Source organism: Sceloporus occidentalis, unplaced genomic scaffold (genome assembly GCF_023333645.1).
Source record: "Sceloporus occidentalis isolate IW3139 unplaced genomic scaffold, rSceOcc1.0.p SCAF_166, whole genome shotgun sequence".
Taxonomy (NCBI): Eukaryota; Metazoa; Chordata; class Lepidosauria; order Squamata; family Phrynosomatidae; genus Sceloporus; species Sceloporus occidentalis.
In genome coordinates, this window is record NW_028317146.1 from 942,292 (window position 1) to 963,775 (window position 21,484).

Below are 21,484 nucleotides of genomic sequence, written 5' to 3' on the forward strand. Positions count from 1 at the left end.
TTAGTGTTGTTCTAAATGGATGTCTGTTTGTGCCTACAGGCCACTGTCAACCTGTTCCAGTTGCAACATGCCCAAGTTGTGTCTGTCCCGGTGAATTGCCAGACTCTCTGTGAGAACGCTAAGCTTTATGAACCGGGGCACCAGTACTCGGAATTTGTAAAGCGCTTACCCAAAGATAATAGTCACATGGAGGCAGGATCTTCTGAAGCATCAAGTACTCAGATTGGAGGGTAAGTCAATTACTCCATTGCCCGTAAAACCTACCCTATACCACAGGACAAATTTGTCGGAGCGGCTATGAGCATTGAGAAATATCAGCGATGTACACATTTCACATGGACCCTGTCTGAAGAAGAAAAAAAAATTTCACTGTAATTGATTAGCCTGCTTCAACGGAAAGGAAATTACGGTATTTAAAATAAAATAAATAATAAGTATTAGTTGTTGGTATGTTTGGAGACCACGATTTATAAAACGTGTTATATGCCTACTGTAAAGTCCAACAAGTGACATTTTCTTCAATAGATTTCCCATCAATTTATCAGGTTATGTAATAAATACATTGCTTGAAACTAATAGATGACGTTTGACACGTTTTTCCTTTATTAAGGGCCAAAGAACAAGGAGATGGAAACCTGTGTCAAGGATCGACAGACTTCAACATGCAGCCTTCTGAAGACATTGGCAGCCCTTTCTATGGCCGTTCAAACAAGATAGGGCAGAAGAGGTCAAGCAGTAGCACAGATATTCAAGGTATTTTACCCAAAGACTCAATAGATTGGTGTCCTTCGGTCAAAAGGTCTGATAAATGTAATTTAGTCCAAATCATTTACCAATCTATATGTTCCATTTTATTTTTATAGCCATAAGAGGTCCTCCCCCGTTTAGATCATGGTCTGTAGGGAATCAGAGTGGAGGCATGTGCAGTGATTCGGAAAGTGCCGGGGGCAGTAGTGAGTCACGTTCCATGGATTCTCCATCTGCAAGCCCAGGTACAACTTACTTAGGTGTGAAGCTTTTCCTATTGTCTATCAGAGGAATATATAAAAAGGGTCTTTGTTTGCATTTTTGTAGTAATACTGAGATTGTTTTAGGTGACTTTAAGAGGCGTCTTCCCAGGACCCCATCGACAGGCACTATGTCATCAGCAGATGATCTAGATGAAAGGGAACCTCCGTCCCCATCAGATAATGGTAATTTAAACATTGCTTTCCTGTCAAATATACAGTCATTCTTCAAGTAATTTAAAATATGAAAATCCATATTGCCTACCCTTACAGTAACAAATGCCACTCTTGGTTTTGTCTCTGTTTGATTTTTTAAGGATGTTAGGCCATTTGAAATGTTGGTTTGTTTGTTACAGGTTTAAATGACCTTGTTTCAGAGATAGCCAGTTCCCCTGGGCCCTTCAGAAATACCATCATGTCCAAAGCGGCTCAAACACACAAACTCCGGAAATTAAGGGCCCCATCCAAATGCAGAGAGTGTGATAGTTTGGTTGTGTTTCATGGAGCAGAGTGTGAGGAGGTAAGAGATGAGAACATTCTTTATATTTAACATTACCAGCTGAAAATGCCTTCTACTAAATGTCAAACATTTACACCCTTGAGTTACATTCAGTCCATCTTTTAAGTCAATGATCACACAATTGTTAGTATTAGGCATGGCTCAGAGAAACAACTTTTCATTCACTGAGTTTCTTTATTGCAGTGTTCTCTCGCTTGCCACAAAAAGTGTCTAGAAACACTAGCCATTCAATGTGGACACAAAAAGCTTCATGGAAGACTTCATCTGTTTGGAGTGGAATTCACTCAGGCTGCTAAGAACACCCCTGATGGCATTCCATTTATCATCAAGAAGTGTACATCTGAAATAGAAAGCAGGGCGCTAACCATAAAGGTAGGTGTGTCCCAAATCCCTTTTTTTGTTTTTAATATAATAATAAACTAATGCGTGCAAAGATTGGTTTATTTCTTATTTTTGACACTAATGTTAAAAACTCATGAACAGTAAAAAAAAAAAAAAAAAAAAATAATATATATATATATATATATATATATATATATATATAAAATGTGCAAAATATTAGAATCATTGCTGTTCTCCATCAATTGCATTTTATAGAAGTGGCATGTTACATTGCTTATCTGTGCATGTGAATGAACATAACATACATATATTTGTTTTTTAAGAATTAAGGCAATATTCTCCAGTTATGTTTTTTATTTTATTTTATTTTAAGGGCATCTATAGAGTAAATGGAGCAAAGTCTAGAGTTGAAAAACTGTGCCAAGCTTTTGAAAATGGAAAAGACTTGGTGGAGCTGTCAGACCTCTATGCACATGACATAAGCAATGTCCTCAAACTATACCTGCGTCAGGTATGTAAATGAACTGGGATTTGTCTTGACATTATGGTGCTTTTATAAACTAAGACATGTCTTTATATCTCTGTTTTATGGATGAACCACAGATGATGCTTAGGGTGCTTCTTACTGTCTTTTCATAACCCCTTATGTTCAGCCCTTCATTAGGTATCCTATCCCCCACACCTTTTTTAAGTCATACTATGCAGCATGTGTGCTGTTTTTCTTGTTGAATAGACTCATTGTAGCAAGAGTAGCTACCTGCAATTATTTATACACATGCAGGGCCAGACTGGAGATAATAAAGAAGCCCTGACAGCTTGATAAGCACAACTGCATATTACATTTTGATGTTTCCTTGGTGTGTGGCCTGGCATATACAGCCGGTTCCACAAACTAAAGCACCCAATCTGCTACTGTAGCGGCAGATCGAGTGTGTATTGGGCAGTGTTGGGCATGCATATATACACATATATTTTTTTTTCAATGTATGTTCCTGCTGCTTTAAGTCCATACACAGTAATACACTTTGCAGGAAAAAGTTTCTTTCAGGCAGTATCTGAGATCATTATCTAAGTTATTAATAGGTTAATGATCAGCCACACTTTTTAATATAATAATATTCAAGCAGCAAATGAGGGCAGCAACAAACAATACCAGGAATTTATAATGTATGTAATGGCATGGTGATATTCCTTTTCTTCGTGTGTAGCTTGAGGGCAGACTTTCATCAGAGTGGGGTCCAGGCCTTATTTGCTTAACAAGTTATCGATATAATATTATAAGAAGACTAATTCACTTTATCTTCACTAGGATTTGCTATTTGTCCTATCATTGTGGTTTGACATGCCAATACTTGTACATTGCTTTTTTTTTTTTTAATCTCTCTAAAAAGTCGACAGAGGTAACATGTCTGTCCTGTCTCTCACCAGCTTCCTGAGCCCTTGATTTTGTTTCGACTCTACAATGAATTGATTGGGTTGGCGAAAGAAAGTCAACGTGTCAGCGAGGAAGTTGATGCAAAAGCTAGTAGTCCGTCCTTAAAGAGACAACCATCAGGTGTCGAGCTGAACAGAGTCGTTCTTAAAATAAGAGACCTACTGAGACAGCTTCCTTTGCCCAACTATAAAACACTGCAGTATTTAATAGGACATCTTCACAGGTAAACTACCAATATTCCTAAACAAATGCTCCTTAAACCTAGTGGTCTGTAGATGTGACATACTGAAAGTGCTTCATTATAACCGCTTTATTAGCCCTCTTCCTAACATCTGAAATGTCTGTGGAGTCTCAAAAACCCCAAGAATAACTGTTACTATTTTGGATCATTGCAGAGTCACAGATGAAGTGGAAGAAAACAAAATGTCAGCAAGCAACCTTGGAATAATATTTGGACCAACCTTGATTAGACCAAGACAGACGGATGCAACTATTTCCTTGTCCTCTCTAGTGGATTACCCGTATCAGGCTCGAATGGTGGAACTCCTCATAACGTTCTATGATAAGATCTTTGATGTCTGTCCGGACATGTTTAGCACTGATGAAATCTCTTCTGAGAACGCTCTTTTATCAGAAGAGCGAGAACCGCAACAAATTAGGAAGTCACAGTCACTGCCAGTTGGGAATGAAGTAAGACTACATTTCCAAAGAGCCACATATGTTATTGATTGTGCTAAAATGTTGTTTACATGCCTGTATCTGTCTATTTATAGAGTGTTGCCATCTCCAAGCGAGCAAGCTCACTGGATGAAACATCTTTACTGTTCAGCGGAACAGAAGAGAGGAAAAATATAACCACAGACATTTTGGAAGAAAATGGCAAGTATTGTATATAAGACAATGCACTGTGTCTTTAACTAGGAATATTTATTTATATATATATATAGATATATATATAGATATGTGTGTGTGTGTGTATGTTTCCTTCAAAGGAGAACAGCAAATGTGGTTACATATCAGCTCTCTTTTAAAGCATAACATCTCAAAATCCATATTACAGAGCATAGTACAAGCCCGTTTGAAGACCATTTACAAGAGTCTTCATCCGAGACAGCGAGCCCGGTGTCCATGTTACAGGGTTCTTCTTATGATGATCCAGGTGAGCCCATATCCTTTTCTCATAACCACAAAGTCTAATAAAGATAGTTTACATCAGTACTTAGTGTAAGAAAAAGAGGTTAGAATGCTGTGTTAAGATCTGGAGGAGACATGAGGGGCTATGTATAATCATTCTGCATGATTATGTAGAGTTAGAGAAGTCTTAGCACCGCAGTAACCAATGAAATTGTCCATCTAACAAGACATTCCATTGTTTACTCTGGTAATAAGACTGCTTTTTAAACATTGACCTAAAATCTCTTTTTATATATAACCCCAATGTTTTTTAATTCTTTAAAGGAGAAGACATTTTCTTTAAGTATCCCTGTATGCCGGACAGGCTATACCAATAATCATATCTTCAATGATCTGCTGTAATGAAACAAAAAATATACTTTTACACGGTTATAAACAGCACTTAACGATTATGTTAAACCAAAATTGTTTTCAAAGTAGTGAATTTTCGTAGTAGTAGTAGTTTAGGACTTAATAAACTGCATTGTTTCATAATTAATCTAGCTTTAGGATTCTCCAATAAGAGAAAGTATTTACAATATTTTATATTGGCATTTTACATTAACTTTAGCTTACTAAAGAGAATCTGTCTTCCTTCGGCATCTCATCCATGTAAAGACGGCACTTGAAAACAATAGCAAGTGTCACTGTTATTGGAATACAATAAGTTGATGCATGTAGGAGGGCTGTGAATTTAGAATTACAAACCTAACCGACGAAGAACTTTATTTCCACTCCTTGTTTTGTAAAATTATTTTTTGTTTTCTTGCATTACACCTGTAAGTGCTACTGAGAGGGTGGTCAACACAGTATGGGAATTCAACATGCATGCAATAGGCACAAACCTATCCTGAATTTAGGATGAGACCAAGTACTGATCAAATACATCTGGAAAACCAGCAGACAAGATGGACCGAATGGCTTTCATCGGCTATCAAATTCTGTTTCTATAGTGTTTTAATTGACCTTTAGCCTAGAGCAGATTGCCTTATAATAGTTTGACAGGTGCTTACACTAGTAACCGGACTAACTGTCTCTTGTATCTTTCGTTTAGATTGTGCTATGGATACAATTGCAGAGAATGAAGTTGAAAACACTAAAAGGAGCACAGAAGACCTTTCTAAAACAAACACTTCTGTACCTGTAAAATCCTATCGGCAAATAACCAAAGTTCAGTTAAGAGCTCCCAGGGTCAAGTCAGGTGTCCGCCCTGTGAGTTTACCTGTGGATAGACTTCTTCCTCCCTCTCTACTCAATGAGAAAAATTCCAGAAATGTGGGTGTTGCCGTTTCAGACAAACTCTGCAAAAATCCCACCATTGAAGAAGTTTCCGAGACTAAAACTTTCTCTGTAAATTCATGTCACAGACTCTCTTGTTACGAGTCCCAGGGTAATCGTAAAGCATGGGATAAGCAGTACAAGCAATATGACATTACCCCAAGGACTGCGATGATCATTACCAATGTGCCGCAGGAGATCAGAGCACATGAAGGAGCAGGTTCGACCATCTCACCAAATAATACATCTGCAAATGCCACACTCCAAAAAATACCTTCTTCAAGCAATGTGAAATCCAGTGTGACAGCAAGTGATGGGATTTCCGCAGACTCCAATCCACTTGCCGTTTTAAGGGCACCCAGAACTTTGCAGCCCCCGCCAGGAACTTTTTACAAACCTCCATCGTATAAGACGAAGCCAAATGAAGAGACTGCCCAGAGCAACATGGTATCTGTTACCACGAATAAAGCTTACAGTCAAGTTAACAATAACAATGTGAACTTAGTTACAAACGCTGATCTGGTTTCAGATGTCAATGGACAAAACAAAAATCAAACAAAACCTTTTTCTGAGGAACCCCAGCCAACAGATATAAAGCCAACATATCAGAGACTCAGGCCAAAGCGCATGCAGGAACTCGAGCACAGAGAGGCCCACTTTGTGTAGAGATGGGATACCTCCACGGTGTCTGGCTGAGTCACTGGAAAAGACCCCTTGGCCGGCCGGGGGGGGGGGGGGGGAGACATATTTTATGTGCCATTCTGGAATTCCTCTTATGTAAACATTTTAACTGAAAAAAAAAAAGAAATGTTTTGAAATTTCAGTTCTGTTTTTAAATTCCTGTGTATGCATTCTTCTAAATAGAAGCAGTTTATAAGGTGCACTTAGTGACATATGATATATTAAAAAATGCTTATTTATAATAAACAGTATTCATGTACGGGACAATGGAACAAATGCTTTTTGGAGTGTAAATGTTAATTTCTTAAGACCACAGCATAGCATTTAGACTTTGCTGAATGAATGCATGTTACCGGTGCAATTAATACATTGCTTTTATGTTGATGATGCTAAAGCCTCTACTGCATATTTTGTGTATCATAACTATATTTTATACCTGTTTTCATCTATTGCCATTTTTATGTGTTGTCACTTTAATGTTTTTTTTTTTTTTACAGAGATGATGCACTTAATTAAGATTTAGAAAATATAAATTAAATTTCATGCCAGAAGTGTGAGCAAAGCTTTGAAACATCCAGTGATGAAAGGGTTAAATATGATTTATTTGTATATATCATTTTTGGTACACTGGCCAGCGTTTAGAGCACTACAAGCCCTAGAAAACTGACAGCGGGCTTTAGCAATTCATCAGCCGCCAGATGACTTTTATTAACCAGACCTCATTAATTCGGTATGTGTTCAGCCACATCGATACGGATACATGTTGCTATATCCATTGTTAACAAATTCTTTTAAATTCATGTAAATAGTTATATACTCCAAATATACTTTTTCAGATGTATCTAAATAAAAGAAAACATTTTTTATAAAAAAAATTAAAATGGGGTTAAGGTGAATTTATAACCAAATTATTTTTGTCCCCTCAGTGTTGCCCTTTTGTATGAATTTTCTTACGTACAAATTTATTAACTTTTTAACAGATTTCAGAGTTCACTGTTTATGTATAATCTTGGTTTCTTTAACTTATTAAAATGTAGATTATTCATCCTTGGCTAAGTTTAATGCTTGAGTTATCAGTTTCATATATGCATTATATCAACCTGGAATGAAAAGCGTTATGTGCACAATTGTATATTGCAATGTGTTTTTTTTCATATTAAAATATAAAGTATTTTATGACATTAGTGAGGGCTTTTGTTTTAAGTCATGAACCAAAAATAAAATATTTTTAACTGAGGGTGCTTATTTTGTTTTCCTATATTGCACTATTTGTTTATGAACTAAAAATTACAAATATACAAGATTAGGTCAACCGAGAAAAGAGAAAATGCAAAATGCCACATATAGGCTGTCGCCATTGGGGAAAGTCTAAAATCTTATGGATCTCTCTCATAACATGACAGCAGTAAAATCGCAATATATGTGATTAAACCGGCCAATTGGTAGAGCTGAATGGGGGGGGGGGTAGCCTTGCGAGAGCGAACATGGAAAGTTCCAGTTTTTAGAGATGCAAGAGCATCCTGTTCACTCAAGTACCATTTTATACGCAAAATCTGCCCTATCATCCCATTCTCAGTCCCTCCGTTGCTATTTGTAATAGGAGCGGACTATTCACCTGCATTTGCATCTTGTTCTGATGCAAGGACCCCTGAATAAACTGAATTGTGTTGAGACATTTTTGCTTGCTTATACATTATAAAGGGTCAACCTGTGTGAGTATTAAGAAGGAATTATCCTGCTTTGTTGGCGATTTTCTTTTTGTCATCTTATCTTTCATTACGCAGGGCGAACCTAAAAGTATCTGCAAGATCGTCTGCCCAAAGCACACCTGCCAGAAGGGCCTTGTAGATATTCCGTGTCCCTCAAATGGCATTTCCCCTTTGGAAAGGAGTTGAATATTATCTCTGGAAAGACCGACCTAAGGGTCTTGGCACAAACATTTGCTTGGAATTTCTCATTGCTTAGAATATGAGGTAGAGAGAAAAGTTCATTTAGCGTTTGAGGCAGTATACAGGTGTAAGGCTAGGTTTCCACTTGGGTTTTTGTCCTGCGGTTTTTTTCTTGATGAAAAACGCCAGGAAAAATGCCAAGAAAACTGCCACTGCATTTACCTGCGTTTTGGCGTTTTTTCTGGCGTTTTAGCCTTTCTGTGGAAATAGCTTTTTTGACCTTAGACAGTTTTTCCAGCCTTTACACGTTAGAATTGTCACCCAGCTAAAAGGGATTAGGATAAATGGCAAGTATCTGCCCCCTCCTGATGTCATTTCCTTGGTAGAGCTCTACTTAAACACTCCCCGGCGGATCCTTTTGTCTCTTTTCTGTGGTTTGTAAGGCATGCTTTATTCCGAATGTCTGCTCCTCTAGGAAGATTGGCCCCAAATGATGGTGCAAATTGCTTGCTGTTGCTTTGGGCACACAGGATCCAGTCGGGTATGTTTGTTTGTAATGGCAGGTTTGTTCCAAATGGTGTAAAATTCAATATGAACTTTGTTTTGTGTGAAACTGTTTGTTTCCAGCCTATTTCTCGTAGGACACACAGATACTGGGTCCATCCTCTGCATTGTAACTGTGGAAAAAAACGCCATAAAAAACGCCAAGGCAAAAAACCCACATGGCTTTTTCATGGCGTTTTTTCTCTCCCATAGACTTCTATTGGAGAAAAATGCCAAGATTTCCTTGCAAAAAACGCCAGAGTGTCAACATGCTGCGATTCTGAAAAACTGCCACAGAGCCCAAAAAAGCAGAAAAACGCCAAAGAGGACTGAAAAAACGCCAAACAGAAAAACGCCAAGTGGATATGGCATTCTGCGATTTCCTATTGAAGAACAGCTAACATCTGGCCGCAGCGTTTTTTCACAAAAAAAACGCAGTGTGGCTGAATTGGCGTTTTACTTTTACAAGTGGAAACCTAGCCTCAGGGTGATTTTTTTATTTTAAAAGGCTCATTCCAAGTTATAAGTGAAACCTCACTAGTTAGCCGAATACAAATGTATTGCTTCTGTCGCATAACCATATAGACAGGTGCCCATGTCAATCGTTTCATTGTACCAACTATACTTAGGGGCTCCAACAACCACATTATCAGTGTAACGAATTTCTAAATAGAACTTTTTTTCACGGTGACAGAATTGACTTGTACAAACAGGTCAGTAGATCTGGTTCACTCATGTATATAGGTGTGTATATATGTATGTATGTGTATATATATACATATATGGCTTTTAAAAGGCTGTGAAAATGATTTGATTATATTTGTCATGGACAATAAAATATGCTAAATGTTAAATTCTTACTCTACGTGAGTTAGGAAACAGTTGTTAAGACTGTAAAAAAAATGGGACCTGAAAGAAAGAGGTACATAAAAAGGTAGACAGAGGGGCACCAGGTAATACGCGGTACTTGCTGTTACATAAAAAGCTTTGATTTTGTGTTGACTATAATCAGAGTGCTCTGGTGATGACTTTACTCAGTCTTTGAAGAATACATGAGTTGGACCAGCCACCCATTTAATGTTATGGACCAAAATTACAGTTGTCACTCGTTTAACACATACAGTGAATGCCAGTAGAAAGGTTGAAGCCCGTGTAGATTGCTCGCAGCTGGGGGAAACCTTCTCGGTTCAAATGTCCTATGTGACAAAAACTCCAGGAGGGTCATCTTGGATGTGGCATCACGCATGCGTCTGTTTATGGAGCTGGTTTCCAACAACCAGTGACCAAGTAACAGCAAGGCAGCTGCAGCTAGTAGTCGGTAAGGCTGCCTGCTGTTACAGTTCTACACCAGTCACCTTTTCTGTATGTAGAAGATGTACGGATGCAAGTATCCAACGGAAAGTATCCATCCGACCTTATCGGGGTATGGGGTACAAACTAATAGGATCTATCCCTTGTCACATAGCAACCATGTCAAGGATCATAAATATAATATACTCCTGGAGGTAAAATGAACCATCCAGTAATGGATCATACCACCCAAAATGTCAAATGGCCAAAGGTACTTTTGCAGCGGGTACAGGTAGAGCTGTACAAAAGTCTGAGGATTTAATGAAAGCAACAGTGTGACCTGTTAAGGCATTTTTAACTAAAAAACAATCTCTTTTAGAAAAACACCTATTGGTTTTATATATTTTATTGTGATTTGTTGGGCCTTTAGCATGATGTGTTATACTCATGCTCAGAAAAATAATCTAGAAAAGAGAGACAGAGGGATTTGCTCCCTTAGAGGGACACGTGGGGGGGAATAAGTATTACATTTTAACAATAGCATAGTGTAATGGACCCCACCAAGCCATTTAGCGGCACTTGAGAATAATTGTAGATGTCCCATTTTTTGTCCAGAAGCAATATTTTGTGTTCTCTAAATGGTTAAATTATATACTAACTATAACATGAATTACCTTGTGTGTTATAGAAAATCTATATGGACCATATACACATTAATTTTCAAATTCCAGGAACAAAATGCGTTGCCTATAGAAATATATCAAAAAACAACAACAAAAAAGAAATGTACGCTTGTCCAGTCGCCAGTTATCACATAACACTTAATTGACACAACAATTCTTAAGATGTCTGCTGCTTAGCATTCTGCAGACTATTGACTTTCATAATTGAACATCCTAATTGATCCTGACAGCTGTTCGTTTGACAAGAGGTCAGACTCCGCAACGTACCGATTACACGAGATTCTTTCAAATAAAAGAAAAGTTGGTTTAACACTACGTTAGGAAACAGAACGTTTCACCGAGTTCTCTCTTATGTATTTAACACGCATGTTTCCCCATAAACCGTGTTTAAGTTTGTTCATCGACTCCACCATCTTGAGAAGAGGATTACAGAAATCTGATTAGCACTGAGCCGTGTGTGGCAGAAACTACCTCAGGGAAATGCATTCCTTTTGAGAAATGCCTGTCTCAGACATTTCCTTATCAATGGATGTCCCCGCTAGGTTGTAATTTCCTAAGGAAAAAGGTAAGTTAATTAAGATTTCATTTGCTGGCTGCGAGGAGCACCAGGGTTTAGTTCGCTTAAGTTTTTCTCAGGCCTCAGAATGTCAGGACGTGGTTACGAGGATGTGGTAACATCTGAGTCTTTCAAGGCTCAGCAAAGGAACAGCTTAATATATGAAACCATCTCTTGTTGTAAAGCACAATTGAGGTAGATTGTTCTTTATAACTGCGCCATTTCAATGCATATCCTTTAAAATCAAATATTTAGATAAGACGATATTGTTCTTTGTTGTAATGGGCTCTGTAAAGTGACAATAGGGGTTATGTTTAAACAGCAATTTTGATGGAAAGTTTGAAAAGTGAGGCTGTCACCATAGCAACCATGCAATCATCCACTGCTAGCCCATTGCATTATAGAGCATATACAGTGTCTAAAGTGTAGCATACGGTAATTGCTCCAAATTTAGCAATTTGCATCAACATTTCTCCAGTTTTTCTTTGAAAACAAAAGGGTTATATAGGTACCTAATTGTATATGATTTAACCGATAAACAATACATTGATTGATTAGATAACTGGGGGGGTGATTGTTTTGTTTTAATAATGATTTCTTAAATCTGTAAGCTAGAATTGGAACATGTAGTAACGTTAATTCATCGTAAGAAATCGTTCTTTAAACTTTTTTTTAAAGTTTGCCACTATAAGTATATAAGTGTATGGATTTCTACGGCATCCAGTAAACGGATATTTTGTAATATTTTCTGCAAATAATTTATACAATTTATATTGTCATTTATGCAATGATCAAAATGAGGTGTCAATAGTATATATATATATATATATATATATATATATATATATTATACACATATACTTACATACATAACTGGGTTAATTCATAGTAATCCCTTTTTCTAGTTTTACTGCAACTATCAAAAAAAGGTTCTCTGAATATTTGGATATAGAATTGTCAGTCTTCATACATTAAGCGGTTGCATTATTATGAATTAATAAGTTCAGTATGTTCCAAACCCTGTTATCACAATTGTAATATGGTATATTCTCATACAGAAAGAATTAACTAAAATTAACCAAAATAAAAAAATTTTTTGGTTAAATTGTATTACAATTTTCCATGTAATCTAAACAGCAATAAATGGCTATTTGCCTATTTTATCCCATTAATATTCCTAACAACATTCACAATAAAATTAAAAGCACCCAATCCCCTTGATTAAAGTGTAGTAAAACGCAAATTATTACATGTAAATACTTGTGTAATGTGTCAAACGGTTAATTCCCACAATGCTAAGCTCCACTTGAGGTTCCTGTAAAAGTTTTAATGGCACAATTTGTCTACTCGCTGTTGAAGAGAAAAAAATGATCTCTGCTCCCCAGTTACTGAATGTAACCTATTATAAAAGAAATTAAACCACTGGTGTAGAAGTAGGTCACGGTACTGAATTGATGCATCAGCAGCACAACATCTCTCTGTAAAATATAATCCTATTTAGTAAGATTACTGTTTTTTATAATACCCTCCACCAGGTGTTTTACAGTTCACATAGAATTCCTCTCTCATCTTAAAACAAATGACATGACATCATCATTCTGTGGTGACAAAAGCAGCAGATCCTCTTCTTTATTTTTATGTAACAGCAGCAGCTCCTCTTTATTTAAAAAATATATATATATATATAAAAAAATAAAATAAATTGTATGGCAAATAAAAAACTTCTTGGTATACTGTATGTTGCCTCTCAAGTCTAATATATAATGCATTGTGCAATAATGTCATGTGACAAATGTTTGGTTACATAGATTTTGAAGCTTAAATATTGTGTTGGTTTCTTTATTGTATGGAACTAAAAGAGTGAAAGATTGGCTATAATGGAGGTTGGGGAGACAAGATAAGGGAATCTGAAAATGGGGCAGATTATATAAAGGTTGATAAAGGGGAGCACTGGGGTGTAATGAGGGTAGAAATGTAAGGCAGGGATTACCTGAATAGCCAGGAGAAATAAAGAGTTGATATGAAGTAGAACGGAGAGAATGACAGGTGGTATTAACGTGGGAGTTAAGACTGGAGATCCTGAGGATTTGGAGAGGCTTGGCCTTTCTGTCATGAAGGAAGTTCTCTCTGTTCTGTCTATTCTTCAACCTTGATTTTCGACTAATCATTGTTTTCTGTATAGAAGGGAGTGTTGGAAGCACATTAAAGGAACATATAGATGATGGGCATCTAATTCACCCTCTTGTTTGAGGGCTTTGGCGTATCCACATATAGTTAGCTCCCTGGCATGTACGGTATTATTTATACTGCACTGTATAAACAAGACTGTTTTGTACAAATTTTGCTTGCATTGGATGATCTCCCATACATGTTTTTGTCTGGGGATGAAGCCTTTGCTGTTCTTAAAAGCTCAGTGTGAGCTGACATGGTATAGTATGCTCACTCCATGTGTCTGTACATTCTTGGATGTTGCAAGGAGCTCCTGGTATTTGGCAAAGACCTTTATTTTTATTTAAAGTCATCAAAAAATCTGCAGAGTCTTAATTCCTTAGAACTGCCTCCTCCAAATTTATGCTAGCATTCCTTTACGAGACCTGTCAAAAAAGTCCAAGGTAGGCATATCATTCCTAGGCTTTAAGATACTCATCCCTTTATATAAATAAATCCTCCCTATTTCAAAAGCACTTCACGGTTTTGTGATAAGTATTACATTACAGCCCAAATAGTACGCCTGACCAAATATGTAATTTTGTAGAAGTCTATATTTCTAGTACACTTTCACTTATGCTCTCTGATTTAAAGTTAAAATGTTTGTAACTTGTTTTATGCTTCTCTTAAAGTCACCCACAGCAAGAAGAAAAAAAAATGTGGGTTTCCCCCTATTTTAAGAGTTTTCTAAAAATAGACTTGACTGTGGGACCGTCTATAGCGCTTCCCTCAAATAAACACAAACACCAATATTGATTCAGTAATGTTATTTTGCTGGATAAATTGGCCATGGTGGCCAACTATGTCAACCACTGTGGCGCTCCACAAATTAGTCATGAAGGTTATCATTAACTTAACAATAATAAAACTTGTCATAACGTATTTGATCATTAATAATGTCACTGATGCTACATTTAGAGCGCAAAATTCAACCTAAAGGAGATCAGTCGCATAACCTAATATTACACCATTTAACGAACATGTAAACCAACCAAGCCTGGTAGAGGCATGCTGTTCCATAGTTTCTACACTGAAGCAACCAGTGTCCCCTCCTGCATAGTAGTCAATGTACTGTGGCAGTTGCTGGTGGCTGCTAATTTCACATCATGGTACGTCTTCCAACTGAAAACACTGAAATTACAAAGGCATATGATAGCAGCATTTCACAAAACATTACAATGGGGTCCAGAGGATAGTGGGACCAATAACGAAATGCTGAAAAACAAATTAATTTATAAGAATCTGAGGGGCCTGCAATGCTTGTTTCTTCCGTAATCAGCTCTTTATGTGCCAGAGGGTTCTATGAAAAAGTGGTCTTATCATCTCTATTGTGTAGCCCAGAGCTGCTCAGTCACTAAAAGGATTAACAAAATTGTGTTGAAATAAACCACATATAAACAGACCAAGAGTGTTAGCCTAATCTGGAGATAAAAGCTCAGAACTGCTTACAAAGTGAGTCATTTTAAACCATCTATAAGTGGCTACAATTTCTATGAGTTCCCATAACTTGATTGCATCCAGGTCATTCCACACTGAAAAATCCAGTATATTCTGTGCATGCAAGCACATAGTTTAACCTTCTGCAGAAATAATTCTGCTGGGTCTAATTCACTTAGAATCCATATCCCTGCTTTTAGGTATACATCTGGGCATAAAGGTGTTTTTGCTGGAACCCTTGTTGTGGGGGACCCCACTTGACTATATAGCCAACAACACATGATCCCTCAATTACAGTGCTTAGTGCCTGTGCTCATATGCAGCTAGTCCATGCGGAACAATCATGGGGTGATGTGAGGACTGGCTGTCGGGCGCACCTGGCAAACAGCCGATGGACTGGTTTCTCTATTGTGCCTCCAAACTACCTTTAAGACAGCTCAGTCTGGTCTTGCATGGAGCCCAGTATATATGAAAAAAAAATAAACAGTAATGTTTAAGGCTTCTTTGTTAGGAGTGGTCCTTTGATCAACAATATTACAATTAAAGCTCAATGTATTAAAAAAAGATCTGTTTTGTTTTGAGATTTTAGTGTCATAACCAAGCTCTTTTTTAACTTGTATTGTATCTGAGTCGTGAAAGCACATTAACATTATAAACACAAAAAGCAAACAGTATGAAAGTACATGCAAACCCTGTACAAAAAGATGGTCCCAAACATTTGCATTTTGTTATTAGTTATGAAATGTAAAATGTAAAGTTTAATTGATTTATAGATCTAACAGTGTAATGTTATGTATCACAGGTTGGCGACATCTTATCAGGAGAAGGATGAGATTCAAGGCTAAGGTTAAACTTCTGCTTTGGAAGAACTGGACATTAAGAAAAAGACAAAAGGTAAATTAGTCATGTGTAGATATTCCACATTTAAGGATTAACTAGGGCCATGTCAGTTCTGCAGCTATGTGACAGTGTTTGTTATCAACCTTTCAAACAGTACCTTGTCCAGACACTGCCTTTAGTCATGCAATCAGCTGGTGTGATTGACATTAATGTTAGATGTTGTTGAGCTACACCACACATACACCTTAGTCTGGCGGAGGAACATTGAAATTACCGTATATCCCAACAATTGCTGAAGATCCACACCATCATCCTTTGTGTCACACTAGTTTAGCTGTAACCACTAACTGTATGATTATACTTTCATTTGCTAAGGTACATCACACAATGATTTCACAACAGCAGTAAATGTATAGAATATACTATACGGCTCTCATTTTTCCCTATTTAGGATGCACACACAGTGCCCATGTTTTATACTCTGGATTAGTGACTCACTCTTGTGCGGCCAGTGTTCTTCAAATGAAAAGCCTTCAAAATAATCTTGACAGGGAACAAAGAGGAGAGAAGGGATAAAATCACCCCAGACCTTTCCACTATTGCCCCCAATCATGCCATGTACTACTAGCCCATTTTCCATTGGTTCATTTTACCCAGGTGCCAGTCCAGATAAAAGAATGTACATTAGTAAAAAATAATTAAAGGCTTCTTGTGTTAAGGGGTTATTCTCTGTTCTATAGCTATCATCTTATGCGTTGGTGTTACATATTTATCTATATCTTCATAACTGTTGCTATGAAATGTTGAGATTGCTTAACTTTCCCTTCCAGTAATACTAAAGCTATCTTATATTGACGCAACTGCTTGATATTTAAAGGTATTCTCTTGTTACAGTCAACCTGTTGTCTTCTCTAAGATGTTAAAAATGACTCACAGTTCATACTCACATACTGATCTTCCTCAAGGCTTCTTATTTATCTCTCTGGAGATGAATATATTTCATATAGTTATTTTCTGTGGATTGTAGCCCTTAGCTACAAAAACTTTAATGTTAAATGAGCCTTAAAAAGCAAAACCTTGTACATCTTCTATTTCATAAGCAATGGTAAGCATCAGCAGCACAACATCTCTCTGTAAAATATAATCCTATTTAGTAAGATTACTGTTTAATTTCTAAATAATTATTGTATTTTTCAGTTTTATTTGATATTTCTGCCCTCCCACATTATTTCATGTTGAGCCATTAGAAACCTTGAGCAACCTAGGGACAGAAGGGTAATTTATTTTAGGTATTTTTCATCCATACAGCATACATTTTCCATAAGCATGCCAATCCAATTAAAGATACATAATAAAGATACCTAATAGTACAGAATGTGTTCAGGTTCCTGGTTTTGAGAACTTGTCCATCTATCAGGAGATACTGGGGTCTACTTGGACCTGGAGATGTCTTTGGTTCCAAGAATGGTAGGACCCCAGTTAAAGCTGTTGGTCTTTTTCAGGCGTGTATACTGTAGAGTTTTAGGAAGATGCATGATCTCTGAAAAGGTTGTCTACACTAACTTCTGGATATTGATCTGATGTGCATGGGACCACTGACTCCTCCTGTCCGCTCATTTATGATGTATGAAATAATGTAGAATGGGTCTATATAAAACCCACATGAAGGGAAATAGTGTTATTTGAAATATTAATTTTAAAATAAGAACTTCTAACTATATGAAAAACTGCACCAGGGCGATTTGTTCTATATGTGTATAAAATATGTATATATGTCACCCGTTTGCATGTATGTCCTTTCCACGCTGACTATGTCCATCCTATTAATTACTTTATGGGTTTTCTTTTATATATTTAGCATGCATTTCACCTAAACACAAGTTCAGTGGTTTAGTGGTTAGTATATAACATGCTCTATTACCCGTACACAGAAAAATGCATTCTTGGTTTGTTTTTAATGCAGCTGTCCCCAGACATTGGCGAAAACAATGCTTCTTAAAAATAGCCTCAGGTTCCTGCTTTCAGGGCATGTAAGGTATATGTCATGTCCTCAGATACAATGTTTATTTTAAAAGTATGTCTAAAGCAACAAACAATGAATCTAATGCTGGTTCTCTGATTTGCTTCCTTGTACATGTGGTTCTCATGTCTTCCCTTCCACATAATAATATGCATTTTGGGGGGGAACTGTGACTAATTCATTATTAGATTCAGGGAGGGTGATGGGTGTTGTTAAATTCATGACTGATGAGGCATCTACAAAACGTTTTGAAGGCCACATTCAGCCCAGTGGGCCTTTAGCTGGACAATTATGTAGATCAGTGCATTATTCAATGCATACTACTATTTAACTTAATATTTTCCTTTCTATTTTTATCAGCTCCGGATTGTTGTTGAAATTTTATGGCCGTTATCATTGATCCTTGTCCTGGTGTGGCTCAGGAATGCCAATCCATTGTATGGCCAACATGAATGTAAGTATCCATGTACTCTCTATTTGAGAACACCCGACCACATGCATTACATACAATGCTGAACAGCAGTTTCCTGACACATATTTGCAAACGTTTCCAAACAGAAACTACAGATAAGTGGCTTTATTGTAACTTTAGGGAAGGGAAGCCTGCTATGTAACAGGCTAAACATATTTAACACTCTATCTTTGTAATTATAATCTTTATAAATTATCTTAACTGTATTGTTTAGCCAGCCACTTTATCATATATCAATAGAGATTTTAAAATAAAAAATAATTACAAACCAATGTATAACATTTTAGCGTAAAGCTACTTTTTCTATGGATTTCCTACTTATCTTTTAGGGAAACGAATATGTGTAGAACTTTGTGTGTCTGTAGACATTGATAAACATTAATACAGAAAATCGATGTAGCTGTATTCGTCTGTGAAATGATGGAGTCTTTAGTCAAAGGTGCTATCTTTTATTCCTTCATTAGAAATATGTACAGGGCCTCGGAAGTCTCTTGTCCAGATGGAAATACCCCCTTTCTATTTTAAACTCAGTTTGACTCATGTTTTATTATACGTTAGCTCTTTTCATTTGCTGTGATTTCTCCTAACTGTTCCTGATGCCATGAGCACAAATAAAAGGACTAAAAATGTCATAATTTGTTTCTCCGCTGGTATATCTTTCAACAACATGGTTGAACGTGTATAGAGAAGTGGAATACAGTCTGTAACAAACTCATGTTTTAAGTATGTTAAAATGAACGGAGAAAAATACGTCTAAACATTTAGATACATATTTATTTTGGTGCCGGGAGGTGTCTCGTGAAAACCATTCACCATGAAATACAGAGGCCCTTTACTGTGTTTGATGCAAAGAAATGCAGCAATTAACCCGTAGGAGTGAAGAGATAGTGATTTAATATATTTGTTTGAAATGGTATTACCTTATCATGAGTAAGAAAGTTTCCAGCAATCATTATGGAAGAATAGGACGTCAAGATGTGCCCCTTAACTGCATGAGTTTAAGATATGCATACCTTCAAGAAGATAAAATCCAGACCAGTGGAAAATAAAGTTGTACAAGCAGACTTAGCTTAAAAGGAATGCCGCACGTAGGCTCCTGATGTTTTGACAAGTGCCCTTTTAAAAACAAACCTGATTCTTTTTTTAATTTTTTTTAATGTTTTTTTTTTTTTTTGTGCTGATCCGTTTGAACAGGTCATTTCCCAAACAAGGCGATGCCCTCTGCAGGAATGTTGCCATGGTTACAGGGAATTTTTTGTAATACCAACAATCCTTGTTTTAGAAGTCATACACCTGGAGAGGCCCCTGGAGTGGTCTCTAACTACAACAATTCCATGTAAGTATTCATGTCTGTGTTAAAGGATGAACCTAGATGGTAACTGGTTTACATTCTCCTGGTACGTCCTCAATACATCACTCATGTTCACAATTCTTAATACTAGCTGTACGTCAGCATGTCAAGACACAAGTTCATCCTTGGGTGAGCCGTTCGGCTACTTTCTTTAAGAAAATAATGAGCCTGTAACTAACTGTTCTGGGGTTCTCTTTCTGGAGAAATGTTTTTGCGAACTGATTAGAAGCCCAAAGAAAGCCTTACCATATTTTTTCATGTCTAGCTTCTGATCATACTTATATATCTTATCACTGCTTCTGAAATCTGGTGCAGGAAGAATACTTTTTGATTAATGGTGCCCGTTATCTATCCATATTTAATTTAAAGAAGGGATTTCATCAAAACATTTAGAGTGACAGAATCCTCAATAGTTATGTCTTAGATGCTTTTAAATAGTATTTGCTGGGTGTGCACCGATTCCTTGCTTTATTGTATGTGCCTATTGGTTATTTTTAACAGCTGCGTCGAAATGTATATGCTTTCTCCCATGTGCTTCTTTTTTTGTATCGCTCTAAAATATTGTCCATCGCACGATTCCCTTGGTTGCTTAATGAACCACACTAGCCTTTTCACAGTGAAACACACATATCGATGCAGTCTCATCACTCATCATATTCAATATTACAATGGTTACACAGAAGTCCATACTTTTAGAGTATATAATGGAATTTGCCGTATTGTTTATCCTCAAGGTTTTAGACCATTAGCAACTGGGTACTTCAATGCTTTCCAAACATAGCACATAGGGCATAATATGTTTGTTTCTTAAGAGCCCTTCTGCTGGGGCTAAGTTGTTGCTATTACCTGGCATGGGTAACTTGAGGTGTAAGCAAAGGAGAGTATGAGTGGATTCACATTAGTTCGACACATCTGTTCCTTTTATGAACAGGATTATAAGAGAAAAACTTGAAGAATTCCCTGTCTTTCTATGAATAATGTGCTTGATCTTAATGTGATGTCAAACGCATCATTTTGTATAGATTGGCAAGCCGGCTAGCGGCACAATATGAATTGAGTCAATCTGGACCCCATACGAGGCTTATTAAGCGACAGATGATCTGACTCACCAGGTACGAAAAGAAATATAAGGTGTGCCTTTCCCCAGCACTCATATGGATGCAAGGACCAAAATACTGAGCAGGAAAGTTTTGAACCATGCTTTCGACCATAGTTTACACCAGCTTCCCTAGCTATATATATACCTTGTATCATAAAACTTCAACGGTGGGCCTTAAAATGAGTAACTGTGTAAAATGAGGTAACCTGGTATCTTCATTTCATAAATTGGGGAGTGGTGCATGTCACTCGCTCTCTGTGTGGCCAGAATACACCTCACTGACATATAATTAGGTCTTCTGACTCCAACACTAATGGGCCAATGAGGGAACTCAATCAGGTGCGCAAAGAGCCAACCAAAGCAGGTTAGAAAGAAATATACAGCTTGTCTGAAAGATCACATATATACATATTTGGCAATATAAGATAGCCTATTGAATAAAAGCAGATGGAGCTGCAAATTAGAGCAGTCCTAGTAATATAGGTCACCCATCCTCATCTCCCTTCCATGCTATAACTTGTAAGAGTAACTTCTTGAGTAGGTAGCCACCGATCTTAGTCCACCGCTTACAAAGCAGTGTCTGACCTTCTAGCTTGAAACTGGCCAGAGGTTTTTTGATTTAGATTTTTTTTTTCATGGGGTTGATGCCAAAATTATATT

At 37.0% G+C, this 21,484-nt stretch overlaps 2 protein-coding genes across 2 annotated transcripts in view; both read left to right on the plus strand.

The window, feature by feature from the left end:
• LOC149279422 (rho GTPase-activating protein 29-like) overlaps window positions 1-6,421 on the plus strand; it is a 45,054-nt gene extending 38,633 nt beyond the window's left edge. The window contains exons 12-24 of the mRNA XM_089501201.1: window positions 40-230; window positions 277-285; window positions 611-753; window positions 864-992; window positions 1,095-1,193; window positions 1,364-1,527; window positions 1,711-1,899; window positions 2,243-2,380; window positions 3,298-3,527; window positions 3,700-3,994; window positions 4,078-4,183; window positions 4,365-4,463; window positions 5,532-6,421. Coding sequence (XP_089357327.1) covers window positions 40-230; window positions 277-285; window positions 611-753; window positions 864-992; window positions 1,095-1,193; window positions 1,364-1,527; window positions 1,711-1,899; window positions 2,243-2,380; window positions 3,298-3,527; window positions 3,700-3,994; window positions 4,078-4,183; window positions 4,365-4,463; window positions 5,532-6,421 — 2,682 coding nt within the window. The remainder of the gene's footprint in view (window positions 1-39; window positions 231-276; window positions 286-610; window positions 754-863; window positions 993-1,094; window positions 1,194-1,363; window positions 1,528-1,710; window positions 1,900-2,242; window positions 2,381-3,297; window positions 3,528-3,699; window positions 3,995-4,077; window positions 4,184-4,364; window positions 4,464-5,531) is intronic.
• Window positions 6,422-15,870: 9,449 nt separating this feature from the next.
• Window positions 15,871-21,484, plus strand: part of LOC149279423 (retinal-specific phospholipid-transporting ATPase ABCA4-like) — a 77,026-nt gene continuing 71,412 nt past the window's right edge. Inside the window, exons 1-3 of the mRNA XM_089501203.1 lie at window positions 15,871-15,936; window positions 18,263-18,356; window positions 19,569-19,710. Of these exons, the coding sequence (XP_089357329.1) occupies window positions 15,871-15,936; window positions 18,263-18,356; window positions 19,569-19,710 (302 nt within the window). The remainder of the gene's footprint in view (window positions 15,937-18,262; window positions 18,357-19,568; window positions 19,711-21,484) is intronic.